The sequence below is a fragment of the Adiantum capillus-veneris genome, chromosome 30 (assembly GCF_014529385.1).
Source record: "Adiantum capillus-veneris isolate H3 chromosome 30, ASM1452938v2, whole genome shotgun sequence".
NCBI lineage: Eukaryota > Viridiplantae > Streptophyta > Polypodiopsida > Polypodiales > Pteridaceae > Adiantum > Adiantum capillus-veneris.
In genome coordinates, this window is record NC_140960.1 from 86,045,257 (window position 1) to 86,069,404 (window position 24,148).

General features: G+C 42.8%; 1 protein-coding gene and 1 pseudogene across 4 annotated transcripts; both read right to left on the minus strand.

Annotated features, from left to right (window-relative positions):
- Positions 1 to 3,813: 3,813 nt before the first annotated feature.
- Positions 3,814 to 6,844, minus strand: LOC147418345 (uncharacterized). Of its 4 annotated transcripts, none has more exons than XM_086507396.1 (3): positions 6,614 to 6,844; positions 6,252 to 6,384; positions 3,814 to 5,559 (listed from the first exon to the last, which is right to left on the minus strand). In XM_086507396.1, exons 2-3 carry the CDS (start codon positions 6,327 to 6,329, stop codon positions 4,237 to 4,239), a joined length of 1,401 nt encoding a protein of 466 aa, XP_086363522.1. In that variant the 5' UTR covers positions 6,330 to 6,384; positions 6,614 to 6,844; the 3' UTR covers positions 3,814 to 4,236. The 4 variants fall into 4 exon arrangements, with proteins under 4 accessions (XP_086363522.1, XP_086363521.1, XP_086363520.1 ...); XM_086507395.1 differs by having other exon boundaries at positions 6,252 to 6,398; XM_086507394.1 differs by having other exon boundaries at positions 6,252 to 6,417.
- Positions 6,845 to 12,048: 5,204 nt separating this feature from the next.
- On the minus strand, positions 12,049 to 23,373 carry LOC147418346 (uncharacterized; annotated as a pseudogene).
- Positions 23,374 to 24,148: the final 775 nt, after the last annotated feature.

The following is a 24,148-nucleotide window of genomic DNA, read 5'->3' on the forward strand; positions in this document are numbered from 1 at the left end:
TCGATACCGTGACCGTGCAACACACGTGATGAAGAGAATGGCAATGGCGATAGCTCACCTGAGAAGACGCCGCTCGTAGCGCTCTCTCTCTCTCTCTCTCTCTCTCTCTCTCAGCTCGTTGTGGATGGATTAACGCTCTCCTTAGTATCTCAGGTATAAATGGGGCCTCATATTCCCTTCACAACGGGGCCAGCCGAAATTCCTTAGCATCGAGTAAGTTAAGCTTGACAGCGAGCTGCAAATGCATAGCCACCCGGGCCCTTACCTCATTCAAAGACTTCCTGCAATTCCTAAAACGTAAAGCTCGTTTTTTAAAAAACTTTTACCTTTTGAGCTAGTTGTAAAAGTAGAAAATTCTACTTTCTCGCATATGCAAACACGTGGCAGAGGTGGTTTGTCGCCATATTATGTTAGTTAGACGTTAGTTAGAGACGGCATTGAGTTCTACCTATTAAGCTTTATAGCTTTAGCTATTCGGTCCACTCTTTAGAACCCATTAATTAGTTCTCAGGATGCCAAAGAATCTTTCATTCCAAAGAAAAGTGGAAGACCATTTCTGTCGTCGGCATGATACCCCCTGTACAAACCTCCACAAGGTCCTCATCCCTCATCACTATATCACACGCGCATGGTCAAATGGGATCAATGGTGGAGGAGGAAAAGACGACACGCGTCAATTATGGATCGTCAGATCTGAAGTTTCCCCGAATTTACCAATTTGTCCGAATTTACAAATTTGCCCCGAATTTACTTATCGGCCCGCATTTACAATATGACATACTCGAATCGCCTATATTTCAACGTACGCATGAGGGCGTAGCGGTTAGTGCACATGGCTCGTGGTGGGAAGGTCGGGGGTTCAAGACATGGGGTGCAGATCGACCCGAATTTACAAGCCTGCCCGAATTTACTTTTCGTCCCAAATTTACCAAATACGCATCCGACGGCCCATATCACCTTAGCCATCGATCCCATTTGAGCATGCTCGTGCAAGATAGTGTGGAGGGTCCTCATCCCTCCCCTCGCGCTCAGATGCACTCTCTCTATCCTTCTTTGCGTTTGTGCTTCTCTCTCTCTCTCTCTCTCTCTCCCTGTGTGTGTGTGTGTGTGTGTGTGTGTGTGTGTGTGTGTGTGTGCACGCGCGCGCATTTAGGCCTTTGCCAACTGCAAGCAATGCAATCATCTCATCAAGAGCAATGCGAAGACCCACTCAGTGTCTGCGATGCAAAAAACTCTCTCTCAATGGTGAGCGCGTTCACGCCACATGCCTTTGTCTGTTGTCCACATGTCATTTGCTTTTTTATCTAGTTTTCTCCTCCCATAATTCAAGGTCAAAAAAATACATTTTCCCTAACTGAAGAAAATAAGGGCAAACTTGAAATTCTCCCAATTATCAGGTCAAAATTTGAAGCTTTTGCCAGTAATGACCTTAAAACTTGTGTAAATTTCCAGGTACTCTTCAAGGCAAGCTCAAATTCTAATTGAGATTTTACGATTTCAAAATACACTGGACCCCGGTTCTTTTCTAACATTCGCTAGAACCTATTAATTAGATATCAAGTTCAACACTAATCCCAAAACCGTAAGCTCCCTTTCCTTGCTCGTTCCCACTCAATCACACATGCCTCTTGCCTCTTTGCCCTATTGCAATTGCAGCTCCAACTCTGCCTATCACTTGTCTGCACTCTTAGACCCTACACACACACGAGAGAGAGAGAGAGAGAGAGAGAAAAAAGCAAGGCAGGCTTCGCTCTTACGCTCCAAATCCCCCATATCTCTTGCACTGTAGCTCCTTTGAGTTCGTTCTACTCTTTACCTATAGCTCCAAATGGGTGCGTAGCCCGACTTGCCTTTTGGTTGTCACCTGCCCCCGTCCCCCCCGATTGACATGATCGTTTTTCCCCTGCCTACGATTAGATAGAGAGATAATCTCCCCCTCTCTTACGTTCCCTCGCGTCCATGTACCACTCCCCTCTTTTAAAAGTCCCTTTTTAACTTCCAAGCAAGCATCCAACTCGAAACCACAGTCCACAATGGTGCTCCTCCCTCGCAATACCCTTAAAAATCTCTCTCTCTCTCTCTCTCTCTCTCTCTCTCTCTCTCTGCCATCGTGCCACTTGTGTTTGTAGAGGCTTGTACACAAACACACAGGATACAAAACCAACAAACTCTTAAGTTAAGCAGCGAAAGTTCTCTCCAAACCCCCCCCCCCCCCCCCCCAAAAACCAAAAAGACATGGCAAAATCTCCCCTTGATTCCTTTTAATAAATCCCAAATCCAAAATTTGACACACCTACCCTACTGGTTATTAGTGAAAATACATTACTCCCACGACGTTTATTCCTAGCAGGAGCAATATCAAGTCATTCCAGATAAAATTTTCTTGCAAGCCTACGAACTTGTCTTCTTCTTGTGACTCCATCGAGAAGGATGAAAGCTGGTGAAGAGAGAGAGAGAGAGAGAGAGAGAGAGGTTACAGTTTCACCAACTTTGCGCAAAGTTGGGTTGCAAAAGCAACGTAGCTGCTACAAGACTTTGTTGGCAAGCCGCAAAACCTTACCGAGGGTACCATGCAAAACGTAGCTTATTCACCTACATATACATGCACCAATAGTTTTAATTGAAATAAATAAACCTTTATTATTAAGTTCGAAAGCTCTAGACCAAAGAGTGCAAGGCAAACACGTTAATGCGGACTGCAAAACAGATTTGTTGCGGACAATTTTAAGCGAGAACATTAACTCAAAGCTGCTCATTCGTCCAACCAAGAGCCTCAGGACTAAGCAACACCAATATTTAAGGGGGGTTGGGGGGGGGATCAAAGGCGGAGAAGCTCACGTGCGAAAGCAGAGGAGATCGGAGCCACAACAATCAAATCAAAAACTAAACCTGTACGGGCACTAAACTTGGACAACCTGAAAATACATATCATCTCACAATATAAAGCCATAAAAACAACTAGGCATACATGATGCGCATGTGGGTGAGGTGGTTAGCCTATGCGATCCTCATCCGGGACTACAAGGCCATCGGTTCAAAACCCAACCATGCACCACGTTTTTTCGGCTAGTCGAGTTAACTACGCCTCGTTTTTTGTGCAACCATGTTTAGTGTGCCTCAAGATCCCGAACCACGGGTTCAAGCTCTCATGGATCGTGCGCCCCTTTTTTCACCCAAGGTGTAGACTTCCTCACTCACCTTTTTTTTACACACGATTTGCGAAACTATCCATGATTCTACATACAGTGCCTTGCACACCTCAAGGCCTACTAGTATGGTTGGTCGCCTCTCTCTCTCTCTCTCTCTCTCCCTCTCTCTCTCTCTCTCTCTCTCTCATTGTGTGGCCGAGGATTGCAAGGAACACATGCCCGATGAAGGAGCTCTCGTCAAGTGTGGGAAGGGGATCCTTTCCCCTTTTATAATAGTATAGATACTGTTGAATGTGCTTGGCATGGCAATTCAAATGAGCTCTTAATCCATGCTCGTCAAGCGAGAAAAAGGAGGAGTGCCCCGAGTACTAAAGTTTAAGCTTGGGGTGACATGGCCACTATTGCAGCAAGCTTCAGTGCCGGTGGATAGCAGCGTCAACCTTCCATGTTCGCAGCCCGCTCCGATGGACAAGCATGGGTTAGTTACTTGAGCTTGAGAGAGAGAGAGAGAGAGAGAGAGAGAGAGAGAGTGTTCCATTAAGACATCTACAGGTGCATGTACTAACCTACACACGCCCCTTGGTGAATGGAGGCGTGCAACATGCATGTGTGTGAGAGAGAGACAGAGAGTGGGAGGGGGGGGGAAGGGGGGGTGAGTCTGATCTTTGGGGGAAACTTTTGATACTGAGAGACAGCCTGTGCTCCAAGAGCTTCGCACAAAGGCAAATGCAGGCCAAAAAGCTACAATATTGCTTCTATAGAAGGAATTGCTCATGAAGAGGTGCATACCCCTAGGCTGAACTGGACCTCAGACCTAGAAAAAACCCTCATTGCATCCCCCCTTCTGTTCAATCGGCATATTCACATATAAGCTGTTGATGAAAGTTACTCGACCTCTCCAAAATGCATACTTGGCAAGCCACTTCCCATTTTGCAGTCATAAAGAGACGGTATGCATCCCTCACAGTGGGCATCTCTTATTGCACGAGAACGCCACTACCAGGAGAGAGCACCAAATTTCGCATTTGCTGACAATAACAAAAAACCGCAGATGTCGGAGATCCAGATTTCCTCTTCTTGCAGACACTTACTTCACTCCTATAGGACTCAACCGGCGCAGCTTCCGGCCTCCATAGCAAATGTTTCGGCCACTCTTTGATGCAAATGTGCTTGGCGGAGCACTTGAACTGCCAAGAACCCCTCTCTCATCAGCAAACTGTGGCGCATTGACAGAAAAATTCACAAGCGGGTTGTAGTGTATTGGCGATGCATTGTTACTGCCACTAGCCATAGATGGTGGGAACTTAAGCGGCAAACTACCAGTGACCATAGGGACCTTTGGGATATCCACTGTACTTAGTTGTGGTGGCGGATACCTCCATTGTGGCAAACGGCCTGCTAGAAGTAGGTTCTGTAGCAGCGGGCCAGCCTGCATCACAGCCTGTAAGAGCTTTCCCCTTTCCGGCAATGCAACCGCTTGCATAGTACTTGCACCGGACTCGGAAGGTTCCCCATGAGCGGCTTTCAGCTGCATGGCAGAGGAGTGTTGTTGGACAATTTGGTTGGCAAACCTTGGAGCTTCGGGCACAACCCTTGGATGGGACGTCATCAGCAATGGATCCATAGATTGCATAGGAAACACACAGCCAGGCATGGAAATTGGTTTCTTATACAGAGAAGTTAGTTCCTTTATATGCTCTAACCCACCCAAAGAATCTGACCCTGCAGTTGACATGGAGGACGACTGGCGTAATAGCGTGTTCCCCGCACTCGAATCATCGGACACATGCATATCCCAACATGACTTGTTTGACGGGTTCAAATCCCATGCAGACCTCGGGGAAGTCTCCATATGCAAGTCACTCAAGTCCAAGCTCTCTTCCTCATTTAGGCTGACATCCTCACTCAGGATGTCCATACTGAACTGCGGTTGCGAGTGTCCAATTGTGATGGAGGATGGGTCCTCATTTTGCTCAAGAGCAAAGATGTCCTGCACATCAGAAGCCTGATGAGGAGAGATCTTGATGGCTCTATCATGCTCAAACGCACCCTCAGCGGCACGCCCGGTTTGCTTTAGGTTGTCAAGACTCATGGTGTCCACAGTGGGCGATGCAGGATGACTAAATTCAATCGGCGAAGAAGTTGAAGAGATGGAGGAAGGGAGGCAGCTGCTAGGTGACTCTGCCACAGGCACGGGGACTTGGGGAGAGTGAGAGAGCTGCAAGAGACACTCCCGAAGCTTGCTGCAGTTTGTCCGAGCTTCATCTCTCTCCTTTCTTGCTGCATCCAAAAGAGCCTGCATACGGCATATCTTGGCTTCATTGATCCTGTTTTGAATTCGGGCCATCTCACGGGCACTCTGGAGCTCCAAAGAAGTGCTTGTGAGCTGCTGTTGAAGCTCCTCTACACTCTGTTTGAAGAGGAAAGGCACGCACGAGCTAAGTTAGCTATGCAAATGCACAAACAATAAAAACCACAATAAAAAACCCACATTCTCAGATGTTAAAGACATTCAAACAGTGGCTCAACAATCGCAGTGTGTGTATACGCAATGTGTACGTCTACCTCTATTGCTAGTCGCATCTATATTCACATGCACAAACATGTAACAGTGATGTGTATGCAGGTCCTTGTCCTTGTTTATGTAGCCAGATGTGTATGCAGGTCCTTGTCCTTGTTTATGTAGCCAGGGGCTTAGGAAGACCACTAAAACATATAAAGTTTACACAATTTGACATGACCTGAAGGCTAAACACATATCCAATTCAGAACCCGAGTCGAAGTCACATGAAAATGATACTCTCAGAAAAACATGCCAAGTCTAAAACAAACAACAAATGCAGACCCATGCAGACACTTATCCAAGGCAACTGTAACATGAATCCCTCAAGTAGACTATGTACAACTGGAACAAGATCATTATCTTCCATCCAAGTCAAAAAAACAAAGCTGAAAACATTATATGCATGAACATATTAAGTAGTCTAGCCAGTAAGAACTAGCATGTTTCACCTCATGCTTAGCCGGAATGCACGTAAGATCATATCAAGCACTCCTCCAATCAAGAAAAAAACAAGGTAAGAGCAATAACAAAACAATTACCTCTCCAGATGTTGCCCAAGACAATGGTAAGCAGGGACAATTGCCCTCCATGAAGAGGGACGCCAATGAGCTCTCCATCGCAAAACAAGAGTCGGCAAGCTCGGCTTGTCAAGATGAGTGTGTCAGCTCTTCCCTGCGAGCCGCAGTCTGCATTCAAAGAGGCTGCCTGTAAAGAAAAGCCAGCGGAAATTCACAAATTGCCTCTGTGGGTGAGTCTGTATGATAACCCGTGACCGGCGAGGGCAGTCCACAAGGTGAAAGGGGAAGATCTTCTGTGTGGGCGATGCAAATAGGGGCGTAGTACGGCGTACTACTAATCTGCGTATTTAAGAGGGGTGGTCGCAAGGAAGTAGAAACCGTACCGCGGGTGTCGGCCAGTAAGGCACCAATGAGACGAAGGGCGCCCACCATACTCGCGCTCCAGCCTCCCTGCATTTCGCTGCGCAGAATCGAAGCCCATTTTGGCAACAAGGCGGAGATCTTGCCCTCGCTGCAGATTCCCCTTTGGCCCTTCCAAGCGTCAAAAGTTCAAAACCACCTAACTCTCCCCCGCAGCCCTATACTTCAGAAATCTCTTTGGCTATCTGTTTGCCATGTGCTCTCATCATTTGACACAACTTGCATAAGCGATAACCATTTAGCAAGAAGCCCATTGGTAATAGGCTAACTCACTCCCCTCATGCCATTGGCTCTTTTCTTGCTCTCTTGTGGCCCAATGGGCAAAGCCCATATGTTGGGCCAATCACTCAAGAGCTTGCTCACAAAGTGCTCTCTTGTACACATCCTTTCCATGTGGGTTAAAAAAATTGCCACAAGTAAGTGTAACAACCATCTCCAAACTCCCCTTAATCATGCTATGGTCTTCTTCAGATAACTAAAACAAGTTAGAACGGCCTTCCTAACAAGGTCGTCTACAGTAGACGAGGGCACTGCCTTAAAGTAAAATTTGAAATCGTTGGATCAAAATGATATTGAACTGTGCTCGGCGGCTCATAGTAGCAAATGATATAAATTGTGATCTAAGAAAATATTAAATTTTGGTTTATGAAAGAGAATAGTTCACGAATATTGGCAGATATATATTCTAAGTAAATAGGTCTCGAAAAATACTAAATTCTTATGAAGTGAACAGGTCAAGAATATTGGCAGGTATATATTCTAAGCAAGAATAGGTCTCGCTTGAATTGGCAGCTTAATATTTATTAAAAAGAACCTGTGAGATAGCACACAACACTAGGCAAGTGTTATTGATAGCATTAAATGCTTGTCAATGCATACCAGTTACCGTTGTATTTAGTCAAGTTTGAGAAGTAATGCAAGTCTGTGATCTTCGATTATAGCATGATGGATATATTGCTTTTGAGATATCATCACAATGTGATAATTCAAAGCATGCATGGCATAGAAAAAAGTTTTGATGAGTATTCTTGAACAGTTAATGTGATTTACACTAGTAACTTATTGAAAAGTATGCCCCAAGACAGAAAGTATTCAAAGATATGAACCAATATTTATGAATGCTAAGGAGATATTAGAGAAGGACAGCTACATGCTTGAGTATATTATTACAAGCACGGGATCGGTTGGTGCATCTGGGAGTGGTCAATATGAAGGCTGTACTTCATAAAATATATGACGTAAGATACTTGTACCTCCAATATTGTGGAAAATTAGGCGTGCACAGCCTCCGACATAGTCAAATTGTAACATCAAACTATCTTACTAGTTACATAAAGTTTCCATCAAAAGAGTTCAAAATACAAATTATATAATCAATTACTGTACCTTGCCAATAATTATTTCTCAAATGATATGAACAAAAAAGACATTGTCAAAAAGCATTGTAGCAAATCATTGACGAAAATAGTGTATTTAAAATCCAATTTCACTAGAACAACAGGAAACTTGGAAACTAGATATGTATACATAAGCACTTTGTGGCTTGTTCTCTTCAGTGGGAAAGAAAGACCAAAAGTGATACATCTTTCAGGTACGGGGCCTTTTCTGCATATACATTATTGAAACTCATGAATCTAATGATTTCTATGTTTTTGCACAACAAAAAGTGGGCACCAATCTTTAAGGCTTTGTATCTCCAAATGATAGTTTGATTTTGTGGATGGGCCCAACGGCAAGATCAATAATCTCTTGAGGGAGACTCTTTGGTCGTGGCAGCTTTGTGAAATCTTTGTTACTCCATATTTGGTTGTTTACAATCTCAAATGGTAGATGAGTTTTTGTTGGGAGGTGTCATGCTGAATGTCAACACTTGTGCCTATTCCATGAAGTCTTTACTTGGATAGTGATTTAATAGACGTTTATAACTATGTTTTGAGAGTTGAGCTTTGCACCACGAAACAAATGGATTTTGTTACTAGACTCTACATGAGAATTGTAGCAAACATCTTTAAGTATGAGAGAATGCTTATAAAAGAGGAGGGACTTCTCTTTGATACTTACGTTTCATTGTCTCTTCATAGCTGCTACATTACAAAGATGCCTATCCTCATTTAAATGGTGAATCCACTTGTATGACCATATTCACACGTACATTTTGAGAATCTTCATTTGGATTTCAGATGTCTCAATGCTATGATACTATCATGTTTTTGCTATTTAAAAAATCTTGCAGAGGGATTCTTCTCAACTATGATATTCATATGGATAGAGCCATGCAAAGCTCAAAGTCTATAAGTAAGGATGGGGTACGAGTAGTATTTATACATATTGTACAATGAATGAGGCAATATGTACGTTTTTTGAGTTTTTTTTGTTGTGGAAAGATTGCTTATCAATACAATTAGAGAAACGGAGCATTCCTCATCGTTTTGCTGCACTTTGTTTGAAGTTGTTTGGTTTTTTCTAGTTCATTCCAAAGTTTTTTTTTAAATTTAAAATAGTGATGGTGTATTTACTTAAAAAAGTTTATTGTGTAGTAGCTCAAAAGAGTATTGTTGTTATTTGTCTTATATTTGAAAGACTTGCTCATTGTTTTTCAAAAACTTTTGTATATGTTCAGTACCAAATAAATTTGTATTGGTGCGATATTATTTTAGAGGAAGTTGAACACAATAGATTAATAATTATGACACAATCGGGCAAAAATGTGAGATATATAGTATAAATTAAAATTATTACTTTCAATGGTCGTAAAACAAATTTTCTTTGTCTTGAGCAATAGTTTGTGTGTTTATTAAATGATATATTGTAATCTTCAATAATGTAAGTTCGTAATACTGATATATATGTCAAGGAAGCAAATTGTGTTCGCAAATTAATCAAAGACACTTTGAAAAAATCCAAGAATACAATCTCTTAGAGCAAAGAAGGATCATTTTTTTTGTTCTATATTGTTTTAAGTAGTATTGAAAAATGGTCTTTTTTTTGTACTAAGTCTATAGTACTATAAGTCGTAGTCATTGTTTCAACTGTCTTTCACTTTTTTCTAATCTATCTATATGTGGTAAAGTGAATTTATGTATGTAGTTATTGGTAGTTTATCTATGATATGTTGGGAGAGTCAAGAAAGGAGCATCGGAGGCCCATGAGGGGAAAATATGATAAGGCTAGGGAATAATATTCCCAGCTTGGAGGACCACAAAAGACCATGGAACCAAGCTAAAACCCGAGCTAAACATGGCTAGACACAACCTGACATGAGAAATCTACCTCACTCTACCGGGTACAGCCACAAAACAGCCCTCACTCCCTAACACCCGTCCCTAGGAGAGGGATCAACTAGACGAATCCACATAGATGCTGAACTCTCAACACTTCTTGTCACAATACTATGTCGACCTTCTCCCTGGTCTCTTTTGGTTGAAAGTCTATTGATTTTCATCTTTTTTTATTATTGGTATATGCTCCTATTTGTGACAATTGTTGGCATAAAAGCTAACGTGGCAAGTGTACGACACTGTAAAGTGGCATCTTTCCCACTGGTCACCAATTACTGATATCAATTGACATTGTGTATGCTTCCGAGCACTTGTAAAAATAGCCAATAAATGAGCTGCTTTTAAGGCCAAGCGTTTATAAGGTCAGGTGCCACTAGCACTAAGATTATGTAAGCGGGCTCACACTAGAAATTGTAACCTACAGCTTGGTTTAATTAAACAAAGAAGTATCGCAAGGGGCACCCATTGGAGGGGCCATTATCTTTGAGAGGTAAACTCCACCCAAATGTGGCTTGCCTCCAATGTTCTCTTTCAGTCCAAGTTTGTTGTCTTCACATAGTTTGTGATACAGTTGAAATTTTTTACCACCATGTCAAGTGACTTGCTGGTTTAACCTTGTAGCTTTTTTGGGTAGTCCTCAAGGCATTGAAGACTAGCTCCCCAATGTTCCCAATCTCCTCTAAATGGTAAACAACCCCCCCCCCCTTTTTACCATTCCAATCTCCCATTAATATTCCATAGCTTTGCTCGTTCCCGTTACCACTTTAGTTCTCATTAACATTCCTACATTACTTTCGTTGCCCTCTTCCATTTGGAACCGCCAAGAAAATTTATGAACACTCAATGTATCTGAGTAAGTCTCTCTAGTTCATTAAAGCCTCTACGACATTGTGCATCCTTTTTTTCTCCACTTGAATGCTTCACTTTTGCCATTACAATGAAACATTAGTCTATATTACACATTCTCCTGTAATTCATGGTATCCGGTCAAAACGGCTTTTTTAAAGTAAGAAATGATATCCCAAACGCACAATGTAGAGGACGAGAAGAGAAAGCAGTCCTTTTATTTATAGAAAGGGTGAGAGAGAAGGTGTTGGCAAACTTTCAAGAAAATAAAGTGCCAATGTTTTCATTAGCCTCACGAAAACACAAGACCAGTTGTCAAAATTTTCCCCATGTACATAGAAAACGATTCAAACACATGGCTAACAACTATCCCCGCGCACCACAGACATTGGAAAAAGCAGGCCCCCATAGACTTCTGCTTGAGATGAGTAAGCCTGTGTTCCATTGCTCCATAATAGCATCGTACAACCGTGCATGACTTGTTGAAAAATTTACACAAGATGTTGACTATTTACACTTTGCAAAGCTACATGGTCCATCACTCAAGTGATTTGAAGAAGACAGATGGGCGTCATTGGAAACAGGGTGACTGGATGCATGACTATTGGCCACATAAGTTTTCTTCAAGGGCGGCAATGCGCCATTACCCCCATAGGCGTAAACAACCCATTTCGAGGCCCTTTAGGTGTCGCAGCAGTTTCAGAGTTTCAGACAACAACCATGGATGACTTGTTGGAATCCTGTTGTTTGGCATGGGAGAATGAGGAAATGGGCACAGATCCCCTCTAGTGCAGAATCCTTGAAGAAAATATCGACAACTCCTGGATTCTCAAGAACCTCACCTGATAGCATTACAAAAAATGCCCAGATCCCTGCGGTTAATATGTTCCTCTCTGGTGTAATGGCATCAGCAAGAGTTACCTTTGAGGTGAGTTGTTGTTGAACAACATCAAACACAAAATTAGGAGCTTGTACTGAACGACAGTTGCATTCGACAATATGCAATTCCACACTGACTTTGCAAGCTAGCATAAACCGAGCTTGTTGCTCTTGCAGCCTTTGCTGCCTCAGCAGAAACTCTTCCTTTGCTTGCTGCCGACAAAGCACCCGTTCCTCTATCTGTTGCTGCGCAGTAGCCTCATGCATTCGGTGTGCATAAAACTTCCAAGTTTAATAAGTAAGGAGGCACAAAACTTGCTGGAGAAAGTGGCAAAAAGGCTCCATTTTCCAAAGAACTCTGATGCCCAAGGTACATTGATGTTGCACCTGTCAAATTAGATACACATGGTTATGGCATGGCAAAGCTCTGTTTCGACGACAGCTGCTTTGCATTGTGAAATTCCAAGGGGCTCTGCACACAGTGAACAAAGCGCATCTCTTGAGATTGTTCTAATCGCCAATCATCTAGTACTAACTTATCTAAATTATTTTGGAGCTCCTTTTCAATGCAATTATCTCCATTTTGCGCAAATGGGTTCAATGACTGCAGAGGGGGGTAAGCAGGATGTTGAAAGTAAGGGTGTAGCATCTAGTATAGAGGTGGCATCAACACATTCATCACTTGATAAAGCACTATCCGTAACCTTACCATGGTCTCCGTAACTTTAGAGACTCACCCTGCAAATTGGAGGAGGTTGTCACATGAGCTATAGTTGGATAATTTACATAACCGGATGAGGTCTGCGATAGACTACCAATAAAGGTAGAACCAAGATTGAAAGAATGCTTTGATTGGGAATTAACATGCTTATCAAAAGCCATAGCATTGTAACCAGAAGCAGATAGTCCTCCATAAAAGGGGAATAGCGAATTGGATGATGGTGGCAAATCATCATATGTAACATTTAATGGCCTAATAACTTATGTGTAGCGGAAATTAGCATGAACATAGTGGGCATTTCATTAGAATAGATTCCTAATGAGAATTACAAGAGTACTTGGGTGGAGAGAGCAACAAAAAGCATAACACCTAGTTAGATAGCATCAACAATACTTTCAAAAGAGAGAGAAATTAAGCTATTGACAACAGTTGAGGACCGGATTTGCATGGAGCCGGTCCCCCCTCCAAAAGGCTTTGTACTATGGTTTCTCCCATCAAGAGAGACATTGTACAATACAATTCTTTGTGTTCCTTCAAGACTAGCTAGTGCAATGAAGATGGAAGCTTCATACACTAAGAAAAACACTTAATCAAACACAACTTGAATCATCCCCGTTCTCAGACCCAAGACCTCACACACCTTCGAAGATGGTGAGAGCTAGCAGGGTATGAGAGTAGATTGAGAGGAAGAAGGAGTATCTTACGAGAAAGATGTACATCTCCTCACATAATCACTCATATTAGCATAGCTTAGCTTAGTAATTAGCTTGGTAGAGAAGATGAGCATGCATTGAAGCTTGGCTCTTGGTTGGATTTGCATCCACATGCCAAGAAAGTGTTGATGTAGGCTTCTATCTCACAAGCTTGGAGTAGGTGATGAGCTCTCCATTAAAGCTTGGGAGGAGATAGAGTATTCTTTCTTCACACATGGTCAAGTGTGAGTGTGTGTGTGTGTCAATGCCAAGCAAAAATCAGCCCCCTCTCTCTCTTGGGCGAGCCCTTCCTGCTAAATTGGTCTGGCTTTTGCCTCATTGGACCTCCCCAAGTCAAGCCAATGGGTGTTAAGCAGCATAAGTGATAGCCTTCTGACATGTGTCCCCCTTTCCCCTTTTGTGAGAGCTTTAGGTAATTAAATAATTAAACTAAACTCTCATTGGACCCCTTTGCCTCCTGGCCAATAGGAATCAGGCAAGCCGTTGGGCTCCTGAATGCTCATTGGACCCCTTGGGAGACTGCCCAATAGTCTTCTAGGAGACTTAATTCTCATTGGTTTCTTTTATTAAATGTTTTTAAATTAATTAAACTAGATTTACTCTAGCTTAATTCTCATTGGTCCACTTCAAGGGTCTTCCAATAGGAATTGGGCACACCTTGTGGGCATCTGGCCTAGGGAGCTGACATGTGTCCCTAATTCCCTTTGTGTAAAGGGAGCATGTGTGTGTGTGTGTGGATTTCTCTCTCATCCCCTACTAAATGGGCTCGCCCCCTCCTTTGTAGGCTTTGAAGAATACTTTTGTACACACACTAAGCATCCAATTTTCCCTAGGGTTGACCTTTTGGACACAACCTTTGAATTTTGGAACCTTAGCATTTTGGAAGTCTTAATGGGCTGAACCTTAGGGTCTTTTTAGCCCATTGTTTCACATGGCTCTTTTGCAGATGCCCCCCCCTTTGGATCCCTATTTTCCCTCCTTTGGATCCCTACTGTGACCGGTCTGCTAGCTCAACCAATATTCTAGCTTTTTCTCCCCTGGCCTTCCCCACATTAAATGATCAGTTTAATATGAGAAAATCATTTAGGAGAATTAGATATTGATTATTATGACATTACCTCTCTCTTGAAATCATAGTCGTCCTCGACTATGGTGTAGAGAAGATAAAGCATGTTCATGAGTCCTTTTCTTAGCGGGTAGAGGATCCCTATGTTACCCTACGACATCATTCCATAATGGATGACTAGTCCATTTGGCGCTTGAGAGCCTAAGGCTGCCACAAGCATGTCTGCACATCAGTCCTATCAGTCTTCCATAGTAGAGTGGCAAGCTCTACTTGGTGTTTGGGAGACGTCTTCTCCACAAACTTGATCTAAGCATGCATACTACTTCATTTTTGTGCACAAATAAAGAAAAAGAGAGTCTTATAAGACAAAAATTTTGTTCATTTTTAACATTTTGTACATTTGCTTACTCTTGGGAAGCATTGTAAGCATTGAACAAGGTTTAGGTTATCCTTTAATTGTATGCCTTGCATCCATCTAGCATCTTCAAAAGGATGATTATTAAATTTAATAAGATATCGTCGGATAGTCTTACCGCCTCTTAATACCTTGTCTGCATGTCGGAGAATGGACTCGGGCTGCAGCACCTCCTCTTGGTCCTCGATCTCCGGTGGGTCTTCAATAGTTGGTTCTTGAGGTGGATCTCCTTTGTAAGGCTTTAATAGGCTCACATGAAAAGCATTGTGTATGAGCCAATGATTGGGCAACTTAAGTTGATAGGCCATGTCATTGATTGGCCTAAGAATCTGGAAGGGACCATAGTACCTTTTTGCTAGTTTAGCATAGTACTTTTGGTGGCCCGTAGGATTCTTGCCCGTCGTGTGACTTAATCGAGCCTTGGGAAACTTTAACAAGACCCAATCGTTTTCTTTAAAGGCTTGGGCTCTTCTGTGCTTGTCAGCAGTAGCTTTTTGCCTTTGCTGTGAGATAGAGATAGCATCTTTAATCTTTTGAAAAGATTCTTGTAGGTCTCGGCTATACTCATCTGCAGCGAAGATCTTCCCATGTACCTTAAGTAGCAAGGGACTTTTTGATCTTCCCTCAATTACCTCGAAAGGTGCTTTTCCCGTGGAAGTATGTACAGTGTTATTGTAAGCATACTCCACTAAGGGTAAGTACTTCTCCCATTGGGATCTTTGATCTACTTCCGTTACATAGGCTTTTAGTAGATCGAGAATGGTTAGGTTAGCTATTTCACTTTGGCCATCAGTTTGTGGATGATAGGCCGAAGAGAAGTTTAGCCTTGTTCCTAAATTCTCAAAGAGACCCTTCCAGAAATTACTGGTCATTCTAGGATCTCTATCCGACACTATGGACATTGGCAAGCCATGGTATTTGAAAATTTGTGAAATGAAGAGGGTTGCCATTTGATGGGCTTTGATAGTCTTTTTGACAGGTATAAAATGAGCTTGTTTACTGAACCTGTCTACTATCGTCCATATTCCCGTATTCCCATGGATAGACTTAGGCAATCCAAAGATAAAATCCATGGATATGCTCTCCCATGGTGAATTAGGGATTGGCAAGGGTTGAAGTAATCTAGGTTGCTTCCCTCTATCAAATTTTGTCTTTTGACATACCACACATTTGGAAGCATACTCTTGTATGTTCACTTTCATGGTAGGCCAATAGAAATATGTTTCAATTCCTTTTAAGGTAGACTGAATCCCTCTATGCCCCGCATACGGGGGAGCATGAGATTCATACATTACTTTCTCACGCAGGGAGTTAGTAACGCATAGTCTATTGCCATAGAGAAGATAACCATCTTGTAAAGTAAATGGTTCTTCTTTCTTCCCTAATGTAAGGGCTGAAATCACATCTCTAAAATCGGGATCAATAGCATACTCATCTATCATTGAAGATAGATCATTGTGAGTTGCTATGGAAACCGCATTCACTCTCGGCCGTCTTGAGAGTGCATCAGCTACTTGATTATGCTTGCCAGCAATGTGAGCAATATGAAAATGAAATTGCGAAAGTAAATTTGCCCACCTCATTTGTTTGTCGGAGAGCTTGGTCTGCGTCATGAAGTACTTAAGACTTTGGTGATCCGTTCGCAGAATGAAAGGAGTCCCCAATAAATAGTGCTTCCATGAATCTAAGGAAAGTAGAACTGCAAGGAGTTCCTTTTCGTATATGCCTAGAGCTTGCTCAACAGGGTCGAGCCTTCGGCTCTCATAGCCTCTGGCGTGCCCTTCTTGGAGCAAAACAGCTCCAAGGCAATCACCACAAGCATCACATTGGACCTCAAATGGTTTTGAGAGATCTGGTAGTGTAAGCACAGGTTGAGAGATAAGCTTTTCTTTAAGCTTTTCAAAAGCATTGTTCTCCTTAGCAGACCATGTATACCTAACGCTTTTCTTTGTTAGGTCATGTAATGGTCCCGCAATTTGTGAGAACTTTTCTATGAAGCGTTTATAGTATGCACACATACCTATGAAGCTTCTTAGTTCATGAAGATTCCTTGGTTTAGGCCATCCTTTTATTACCTCTAACTTGGATGGATCCATTTGGATGCCATCTTGAGAGATAATGTGACCTAAATACTGAATCTCTTGTAAGAAAAATTCACTTTTCTTTCGATTAACGTAAAGTTTATTCTCTCTTAAAACTTGAAATATTACCTGGAGGTGTTGCTTGTGTTCCTCCAATGAATTAGAGTAGATGATAATATCATCAAAGAACACTCCAGTGAAGGTTCGATGAGGCCTGAACAGCTTCTCCATCAAGCGGTTGAATGTGGCTGGTGCATTGGTCAAGCCAAAAGGCATGACAATGTATTCGTAAAGACCAAATGTAGTGCGAAACGCGGTCTTTACAATGTCTTGATCAACTATCCTTATTTGATGATAGCCACTCTTTAGGTCAACCCTACTGAAGTAGGTCGATACTTGTAGCTTATCAAATAGGTCTTCTACCCGTGGAACGGGAAACCTATTCTTGATAGTGATCCTATTTAGTGCTCTATAGTCGACACACATACGATATGTGCCGTCTTTCTTTTGCACTAATAGCACAGGTGAGCAAAATGGAGATGAGCTAGGCCTAACCAAGCCCTTCTCAACTAACTCATGCACTTGCCGCATAATCTCCTCTTGTTGAGCTTGAGAATCTCTATAAGGAGGTTTATTAGGCGGTGAACTTCCTGGAAGAAGTTCAATTGCATGGTCATCATTACCTCGTTTAGGAGGTAGCTCACAAGGGATGTCGTCAATAAAAACATCTTGAAACCCCTTGAGAAAATTGGATAACTCTAATTCCTTTTGGTTGCTTTTATTTTCTTTTGTTAAAGCATTAGGTTCATTTTGAGAATCTTTAACAAAAATTATGTACACGGAAATAGAGCTCTTTATTGACTTGCTGAAAGCTGGTGTATGTACAATGGGCATGGTGTTACCCATTTCCTTAGCATCTATATACATGTCTTTTTCCCTGAACTTAAAGGAGATTCTCCTTTCAGGAAATTTAACATCGGCAGCCAGGCGGTCAAACCATGGTGCCCCTAGGATTACATCCTCATGCTTGAGAGGAGAGATAAAGAAGTCCTCTTTGTCCACATAGCCTTGGACATGAAGCCTCAATTTCCCAATTAAGGGAGTGACTGAAGCTTCTTGCCCCTTGAAGGCACTGTCTGCGGGTAGGACATCTCCCATCTCGTAGGATTGTATGCCTAGCTTGGTGGCTAACTCCATAGATATAAAATTGTGAGTAGAACCAGGGTCAAAGAGAATAAAAGCATCATGTTCTCTTACCTTTCCCCAAGCATGGCATAGAGGAGATCCTTTGTGGTGAGTTTGGTGAGTCTCCTCCTCTTGGATTTCAACCAAGGAAGCTCTAGGAGGATCTTGGCGGTTGTTCTTTTGGGGACAAGCGTGGTACGCATGCCCTTGTTCGCCGCACTTGAAACACCGGTTATCCTTACAATAACGCTCAAGCTCTTCAGGAGAGAGTTTATTCTTACCTTTGTAAACTCCCTTCTCTTTAGCTTTGTTGGAGTTGCCCTTAGGAGACTTTTGGACATTGTCCTTCCCCTTAGGCTCATTGGAACCCTTGTTTTCCGGGGGCTTATTATTTCTTTTTGCTCCCGTTTGGAAATTGATTCGAGAGGCCACCATAGTGAGGTGTATTACCGCCGATATGGTACGTGGTCTTTGCGAGTTGACATACTCCGCCATTTCTTCGGTTAAGCCCGCACAAAATTGTTGCTTTGCTCTCCAAAATCCAACCTTTTGAAGACAGTGGCTTTGAGTTGTAGGTCCCAAAACTTGTCTACATATTTATGGATGGATTCATTGGGAGAGAGCTTTAAGCTTCGCCATTCGGTGAGTACTTTGTCTTTGGCATCGGTGGCCAAAAATTGCTTCATAATGGAAGCTCTTAAAGCCTTCCATGTTCGTGGAGCTTCACCATTGGCTCGTAGGCTAGACCACCATTGTCTGGCGGACTTTTGAAAGTGCATAGCTACATGGCGTAGCTTAGAGGACTCCGTGAAGCCCTCATCTCCAAACGCCGCATCGAATTGCTGGATAAAGGCCAAGACTTTGTCCGTAGCACCAAAGGTACCATCATAGGTAAGGAAAGAGATGCTCTTCCCTCCCTCTTTGAATTTCTTCAACATGGACGACCTCTTCCATGCGGCATAGGATTTCCTATGGCCTCTTCTTTTTGATGGTTCAAAGGTTGCACCATCACTTTCTTCAGAGGGTGAAGAATTTGAAGAAGGTGGAGACGAGGGTGACCTCTTTCTCGCCTTTTTCTTGTCTTGATCTTTGTCATCTTCACCATAGTTTTCATAAGAGGAAGAGGATGAAGAAGATGGAGAAGAGGGTGTCCTCTTTCTCGCCTTTTTCTTCTCTTGCTTTTTATCATCCCTCTTCGAATTGTGGTGGGGAGAAGAATATGATGGTCTTCTCCGCTTTGGTGGTGATGGAGAGCGTTTAGCCCGCCGTCTTCGTGGAGCCATCTCCGTCGAGGTGGCAGGAGATTCGCTTCTTTCTCGTTTCTTCAGTGGAGGCTCTTGAGTTCTCCTTTGGGAAGGAGATACATCATCAAGAAGTAAATTCTTGAGCCCTTCATAAGGATTCTCTTCTTCTTCCCGAATCGGAGAGAGACCTCTTTTGGTAGTCTCACAAGGAGGCTTCCTAGGTGTTCTCTCGTCATGGTGATTAGCTTGGAGAATCTCGTGAGCACGGAGCTGCCGTTGCACTTCACTTTGGAGAGATGGATTGCCCATGGCTTGTTGAAGCCTAGAAACAAGATAGTTAACAAGCATTGAAGCATCATTAGTAGCTTGCTCATGAGCAAAATAAAAGTTATCAACATTAATTTCACTCTCTTTACTATTGTCAGCCATTCTAACAACTTTTAGGTGTAAACTTTTTAGGTGTACTTTGGCACTTCAAGCCCTAGTTGCTACTCCTCTTTACCCCTTTAGAAAAAGCACTCAAGCTACTGTACCCGCGGCTCGAATACCATTAATTGCAAGGAATAGAAGAGAGGGTCTTTCGACACCAAAACAGCACTGGCTCCTGTCAAGCTTCTAATAGCTCAATAGTGGTTAAGCCGTAGGCAAGCCCCGTAGGACTCCACTATTAAGACCATAGCTCTCGACGGTGATGCCCCGTTAATTGCACGAAGGCAGGCGCACTGCAAGGCTCAAAAATCCCTATTCTACTTACTCACAGGCAATTAATAATACCAACCAGTTGTAGCTAGCTTGAGGACCTCCCTTCTTGAGCAAGAAAAGAGAAACCTTGAGCTATGATATCAATGTAACATTTAATGGCCTAATAACTTATGTGTAGCGGAAATTAGCATGAACACAGTGGGCATTTCATTAGAATAGATTCCTAATGAGAATTACAAGAGTGCTTGGGTGGAGAGAGCAACAAAAAGCATAACACCTAGTTAGATAGCATCAACAATACTTTCAAAAGAGAGAGAAATTAAGCTATTGACAACAGTTGAGGACCGGATTTGCATGGAGCCAGTCCCCCCTCCAAAAGGCTTTGTATTATGGTTTCTCCCATCAAGAGAGACATTGTACAATACAATTCTTTGTGTTCCTTCAAGACTAGCTAGTGCAATGAAGATGGAAGCTTCATGCACTAAGAAAAACACTTAATCAAACACAACTTGAATTATCCCCGTTCTCAGACCCAAGACCTCACACACCTTCGAAGATGGTGAGAGCTAGCAGGGTATGAGAGTAGATTGAGAGGAAGAAGGAGTATCTTACGAGAAAGATGTACATCTCCTCACATAATCACTCATATTAGCATAGCTTAGCTTAGTAATTAGCTTGGTAGAGAAGATGAGCATGCATTGAAGCTTGGCTCTTGGTTGGATTTGCATCCACATGCCAAGAGAGTGTTGATGTAGGCTTCTGTCTCACAAGCTTGGAGTAGGTGATGAGCTCTCCATTAAAGCTTGGGAGGAGATAGAGTATTCTTTCTTCACACATGGTCAAGTGTGAGTGTGTGTGTGTGTCAATGCCAAGCAAAAATCAGCCCCCTCTCTCTCTTGGGCGAGCCCTTCCTGCTAAATTGGTCTGGCTTTTGCCTCATTGGACCTCCCCAAGTCAAGCCAATGGGTGTTAATCAGCATAAGTGATAGCCTTCTGACATGTGTCCCCCTTTCCCCTTTTTTGAGAGCTTTAGGTAATTAAATAATTAAACTAAACTCTCATTGGACCCCTTTGCCTCCTGGCCAATAGGAATCAGGCAAGCCATTGGGCTCCTGAATGCTCATTGGACCCCTTGGGAGACTGCCCAATAGTCTTCTAGGAGACTTAATTCTTATTGGTTTCTTTTATTAAACGTTATTAAATTAATTAAACTAGATTTACTCTAGCTTAATTCTCATTGGTCCACTTCAAGGGTCTTCCAATAGGAATTGGGCACACCTTGTGGGCATCTGGCCTAGGGAGCTGACATGTGTCCCTAATTCCCTTTGTGTAAAGTGTGTGTGTGTGTGTGTGTGTGTGTGTGTGTGTGTGTGGATTTCTCTCTCATCCCCTACTAAATGGGCTCGCCCCCTCCTTTGTAGGCTTTGAAGAAGACTTTTGTACACACACTAAGCATCCAATTTTCCCTAGGGTTGACCTTTTGGACACAACCTTTGAATTTTGGAACCTTAGCATTTTGGAAGTCTTAATGGGCTGAACCTTAGGGTCTTTTTAGCCCATTGTTGCACATGGCTCTTTTGCAGATGCCCCCCCCTTTGGATCCCTATTTTCCCTCCTTTGGATCCCTCTTGTGGCCGGTCTGCTAGCTTAACCAATATTCTAGCTTTTTCTCCCCTGGCCTTCCCCACATTAAATGATCAGTTTAATATGAGAAAATCATTTAGGAGAATTAGATATTGATTATTATGACATCATATGCAGGAGTTTCCATCCGCAGTGACATATGTAGGGGCTCTGAGTAAGATGTGCAGAGAAAAGGTGATGTCTTACTGTTTCCATTTCATCAGAGGGGGTATCCACTTGAGATACCTGCTCTGATGAGGGCTGATGATGGTCTTTAACAGCTGTCCTTTGCTCTTCAAGGTGAGGGGGTGCCGATGTTGCTCTGGGGATCTCACCCAACAGTTTCTCTAGCTCTTCATTGTATTCTTCTTCCATGAAAGAAAACCAATGCTGGGGCTACCAGGAAAAGGAAACCAAAAAATGAGAAATCATAAAGAAGGGGAGAAATAAAGAAACAAACCCACTACATATTAATCTAATTAATGGTGCAAGCTCTTTAAACATAGTGAACACAACCCTGCAAAGCAAAGTATCAGCCCTCCACCTTGAGATATGTTGCCCTACTCTTGCAGATGCTGCAAAAACAGAGATACCCAAAAAAACAAAATAAAATAAAAGGCACACAAACACAGAACAAGTCAAGAAAATGTGAATACATCCAAACAAAAAAAAACAGATGAAGCTGAGTTGCACTTGCAATCAAATTGTTGCTACTACTCAATCTGCAGAAATAATGAACAACCAATAGACAGTTGCTGCTTCTCATGCTGATATTAAACCCCAGGCCAAAAGATGATAAACGAAATTGAGTTTCTGATCGACAGAAGAAAAAAAGGTTTGCAAAGGTGTGGTGGCAGTTTACGTGGTTGGACAGCTTCCTTGAAATGATCGGAGACTTGCAAATATGCCAAAAATGGAAAAAAATGACGGGGCGAGGGTAAGGAAAACCTTGAGAAGTAAATCAATGGAGGAAACCCGAGCTTCTCCGTGAAGGTCTAAAGAGAAAGACATGAGTGGCACAGTATGTACAAACACGGCTCCCAAGAGCTAAACCGACTAAATCTACAATAGATGTAAACGTACATACACAACTAACCCTACATATGCAAATAGCTAAAAGAGGCAACTATACACACAGTGCTTTCAAACTGGTACAAATGTAATGGAGATACCGGAGCATAAAAAACAGAGCAACTGAGTATGTTGATGGAGTTTCAATGGCGATAGTGAGCCATCTGAAAACAGAGCATTCGAGCGCAATGGAGTGTGAAAGAATGAGAAGAGGACATGATGGGGGACTGGAGATGCAGTAATCGATATTGGGTAGCTGCTCGCAAACTTGAGCAGATGATGATGATGATGAGAAGCAGAGTAGTCGATGTCCAAAAGAGCAACCCAAAAGAAAACAACAGGAGGAAAATGGCACGAGAGAGAGAGAGAGAGGGAGAGAGGAGAAGCGGCAAGCAGCTGCGTAGAAGTGGATCTTTTTCCCTATTTTTCAAGAAATATTTCTGAGTGCAGAGATGCCCTTGCTAAGGCCCATGTCACACTAGTCCGGTGGTCATGTCTAAGGTGGCACATGAGAAGCAGGCTTGTGTGTCCGTCCGTCTTCCCAATCACATGAGGTGGTAGCACTGAAGCCTCCTCCGCAGCTGTTGCAGTCCAGAATACCAACCTGATTGGTGTGTGCACGGCTTGGGAGACATTACCGGGTTACCCCCCTGGATGTTCTTCATGCTTCACTGCCCATGCGCTGGACTGCCAGCTCAGCCTCAAAAGCATGAACCTGTGACAGGAAGGTGCCTTTCCCCATTGGCTACAGGTCACCTTGAGCTCGTCCGTCTGCCCTAGTGTGACATGGACCTAATTTAATTGCCACGCCCAAATTGCACCCAATACACCCAACAAAAATAGAAATCAGATCCATGCCCTCCACCCAAAAAACACACCCTTACACGGCCACTCCCCATTGGCCCAATCTCCTATGGCCACGCTAGCAAATTTCCTCCCTATAGACCCTGCCTTACGGCAATGCCAACAAACCTCATTTCCCAAATTTCCTCTACCTAAAACTACAAGGGTTGCCTTATCTTTAGCCAACATTTCTAGCAAATAAACTCCATCCCCTTAACACACAAGAAGATTCAGAAACTTTCTCATGTAGGAAAACGGAGTCTTTCTCGATGTTTTTCATACAATGCATAACATCATGAGCTTTTGCTCGAGAGGCACAACATACCTAGCTAGGTACGATTGGGGGCAAGGGACCACCGGGCCCCCCACTGGGCCGGCGGTCCCCTGCCCCCAATCATACCTACCTAGGTATGCGGCGCCTCCCTCACAGAAGCTCATGATGTTGAGGTAAGTCACAATGTGGGAAATATTGTGAGAATTTGTGCAAAACTTCTTATGATTAAGACGATTCCAAGAGTTCAAGAGTTCTTTGTTCCCTTAATGTCTAGCCAAAGCATTCCTAAACAATGCAAACCTCATCCCCTTGCCTAGAAGGTTAGAGCCGAAGGATTCCCAAATGACTAGTTTTGAATAGCCCTTATCTTGGATCGATCCTTGTTTATATTAAATGCACACTTTCATGACTGATTAAGGGCTTACGACGATCATTACAAAGGGTAACTCCACCATTATATCACTGCCAAACCAAAAAATTTGCCCTTGGCTAACTTAATGGGTGTGCCATGTGCTTCAGAGCCCTATTAGAGCAGTTTTCTTTTATACCGTCCACAT

What these genes read in the sequence shown, in the direction of transcription:
- LOC147418345 (XM_086507396.1), bottom strand. Translation starts at nt 6,329, where the DNA reads ATGGAGAGCTCATTGGCGTCCCTCTTCATGGAGGGCAATTGTCCCTGC. An exon ending in CTTGGGCAACATCTGGAGAG is followed by an intron (nt 5,560 to 6,251) that starts GTAATTGTTTTG and finishes CTCTTCAAACAG; the next exon opens with AGTGTAGAGGAGCTTCAACA.